This window comes from Cyprinodon variegatus, unplaced genomic scaffold (genome assembly GCF_000732505.1).
Source record: "Cyprinodon variegatus isolate N-32 unplaced genomic scaffold, C_variegatus-1.0 Scaffold1538, whole genome shotgun sequence".
NCBI classification, from domain to species: domain Eukaryota; kingdom Metazoa; phylum Chordata; class Actinopteri; order Cyprinodontiformes; family Cyprinodontidae; genus Cyprinodon; species Cyprinodon variegatus.
The window spans coordinates 55,393-57,910 of record NW_015151991.1 but is presented as its reverse complement, the minus strand read 5'-3'; the positions used below and the strand labels follow the sequence as shown (position 1 = coordinate 57,910).

At 51.0% G+C, this 2,518-nt stretch overlaps 1 protein-coding gene across 1 annotated transcript in view; it reads right to left on the bottom strand.

Annotated features, from left to right (window-relative positions):
* Positions 1-826: 826 nt before the first annotated feature.
* Positions 827-2,518, bottom strand: part of LOC107103833 (XK-related protein 8-like) — a 7,795-nt gene continuing 6,103 nt past the window's right edge. The window contains exon 3 of the mRNA XM_015403669.1: positions 827-1,656. Within this exon, the coding sequence (XP_015259155.1) occupies positions 926-1,656 (731 nt within the window). The 3' untranslated portion in view covers positions 827-925. The remainder of the gene's footprint in view (positions 1,657-2,518) is intronic.

The window sequence follows — 2,518 nt, the reverse complement described above, 5'->3', positions numbered from 1 at the left end:
TATACATCCAAACATTTAAACAGAGTCAATCCTCACATCCCATAAAAGTCTTGAATCATCATCTCCTCCTGCTTAATATGGCTAGATCCCGTCTCTATGGTAACCAGAGGGAAAAATCGCCTGTCAGTCAGAACCAGGTGGAAATGGGTCAGGATGATACTGAGGTTATAGAGGCAGGTCCAGGTGTGTGTCTGCAGGATGTCATCCGGAGGCGGACGGTCCACCTGAGGTAGATGTTGGACGTTTCCGACCGGCTGCTGTGGACAGAAACCAGTAACACCATTTATATCTATAGGGGAACATCCCCGTAACTCATCTCCCAGATTAAAGTTCTGTTCTTGTCTCTGTTGGAGGATTCTGGAGCTTCTTTGGACCGACTTCCTGGTCAGAAATGTCCAGAACAGCCAATCAGAGCGCAGCACAGGAGTCCGTCCCAGTCTAGCTTCCTATCTGGGAGCAAACTGGTTCTCTGCCAGTTATAGGAAGGTTTGTTTCTGTTTGTCTCCATCTAGTGTTCAATAGAGGAACTGAAGGAGGAATTAAACCTTTATGGATTCTGGGATTTAAATTCGTGTTCCGGTTCGATTTATTGACCTGAAATCTAGCAGGACGATAAAGGAAGCAGGTTTTCCATGAACTGATTCCCTCTGAGTTTGATGCTAACGCTGATGCTAACCTCATTACTGCCGAAACTGTTTTTTTTTTTTCTTTTGATTTAGTAAAAATATAAGCCTGGGAACAGATTAGGATCAATCTGAGGGAATATTTAGGAAAAAAAATTATTATTATTTTTTTTAAATGAAACGATGGAACTCGAACAGTTTTTTAGCTTTTGTCCATGAAGAGCTTCTTCCCGTCTGTCTGTGCTGCTGCAGCAGGTCTCTGCAGACGGACCACAAACAGGAAGATGGAGGATCTCTGCAGCTCAGCTGGTGACATCAGAGGTCTCGACGGTTCGCCTGGCGGGGTAGAAACGAGCAGCTTGGCTCGCCATGCGCCGGTTGAGCAGCAGGGGGACCGGCTCCACGTCCTGGACGGAGAGGCTCCTGAAGGTGACGTCGGCGTCGGGCAGGTCGTGGGGCAGCCTGGGCTCCCTGTCCGGGGGCCTGAACAGTTTGGGGTGGAAGCAGCGATAGTAAAGGACTTTGAAGAGGAGACCCAGCAGGTAGGCGAGAGGAAGGCTGATGATGAGGATGAGGCCGTACGCCCGGCTCTGCACCGGGTCTCTGTAGCTCCACCAGGTGGCCAGCAGGATGACCACATCCACAGCGATGAAGGAGTGGTAGATGAGGCTGCGGCCCAGCGTGCGGCCCTCGGCCACGTTAAACCAGCTGAAGTACCAGATGAGGCCCACGGTGGCCCGGTACAGCCACTCCCCGCCGGCGCTGTCCATGAAGGCGGTGCTCTGCTTCCACACCCACACCACGAACACCAGCCACAGCAGCAGGAAGTGAGGGGCGATGAGAACGGGCAGGACGGAGGAGAAGAGGGCCAGGGCCCCCACGCGGGGGCCGATCAGCAGCAGGTTCCACAGGAAGTAGATGAGCGAGGGGCCCCAGCGCTGCTTGGCTTTATCAGGCAGGAAGGAGCGCAGGGAGCGGTGGTAGTCCACCACCATCCAGGCGATGGACATGGTGGAGGCGGCGACGCTCACGACTGAGGAGACACAAAGGAGGAGAGACGGATCAGAACCGGATCAGAACCGCATCAGAACTGGATCAGAACCGGATCAGAACCGCATCAGAACCCGGATCAGAACCGGATCAGAACCGCATCAGAACCGGATCAGAACCAGATCAAAACCCGGATCAGAACAGGATCAGAGCCGGATCAGAACCGCATCAGAACCGGATCAGAACCGGATCAGAACCGGATCAGAACCGGATCAGAACTGGATCAGAACCGGATCAGAACCGCATCAGAACCCGGATCAGAACCGGATCAGAACCGCATCAGAACCAGATCAAAACCCGGATCAGAACCGGATCAGAACCGCATCAGAACCGGATCAGAACCGGATCAGAGCCGGATCAGAACCGGATCAGAACCGCATCAGAACAGGATCAGAACCGCATCAGAACTGCTTCAGAACAGGATCAGAACCGCATCAGAACCGGATCAGAACCGCTCGCCCGTTCTGACCCAACCATGACCAGCATTTCAGATACCAGCATGGACACCATCATGCCTCCACCGCCGTGCCCTACAGCTGCTACGTTTGCTAACACGCTTCTGTCCATCGTGGTCCAACATCGTTACACGGGACTCATCCGTCCAGAAGACACCGTCACAATTCAGACTTTTTTCACATAATAAACTAAAATGAAAATAAAAAATACGCTTTTTTTGTTTTTTCAGGAGCTCAATTCCTCTTCCCTAAATTTAAACTAGAGGATTTCTGACAGAACATTTTTAAAGTTCAAATAAAAAACACATATTTTCTCCGTTTCTCATTTGATACTATGTACAAAACTGAATACGTCAAAGCAGTGTTTTAATCAACAGAGAAGATGACGAA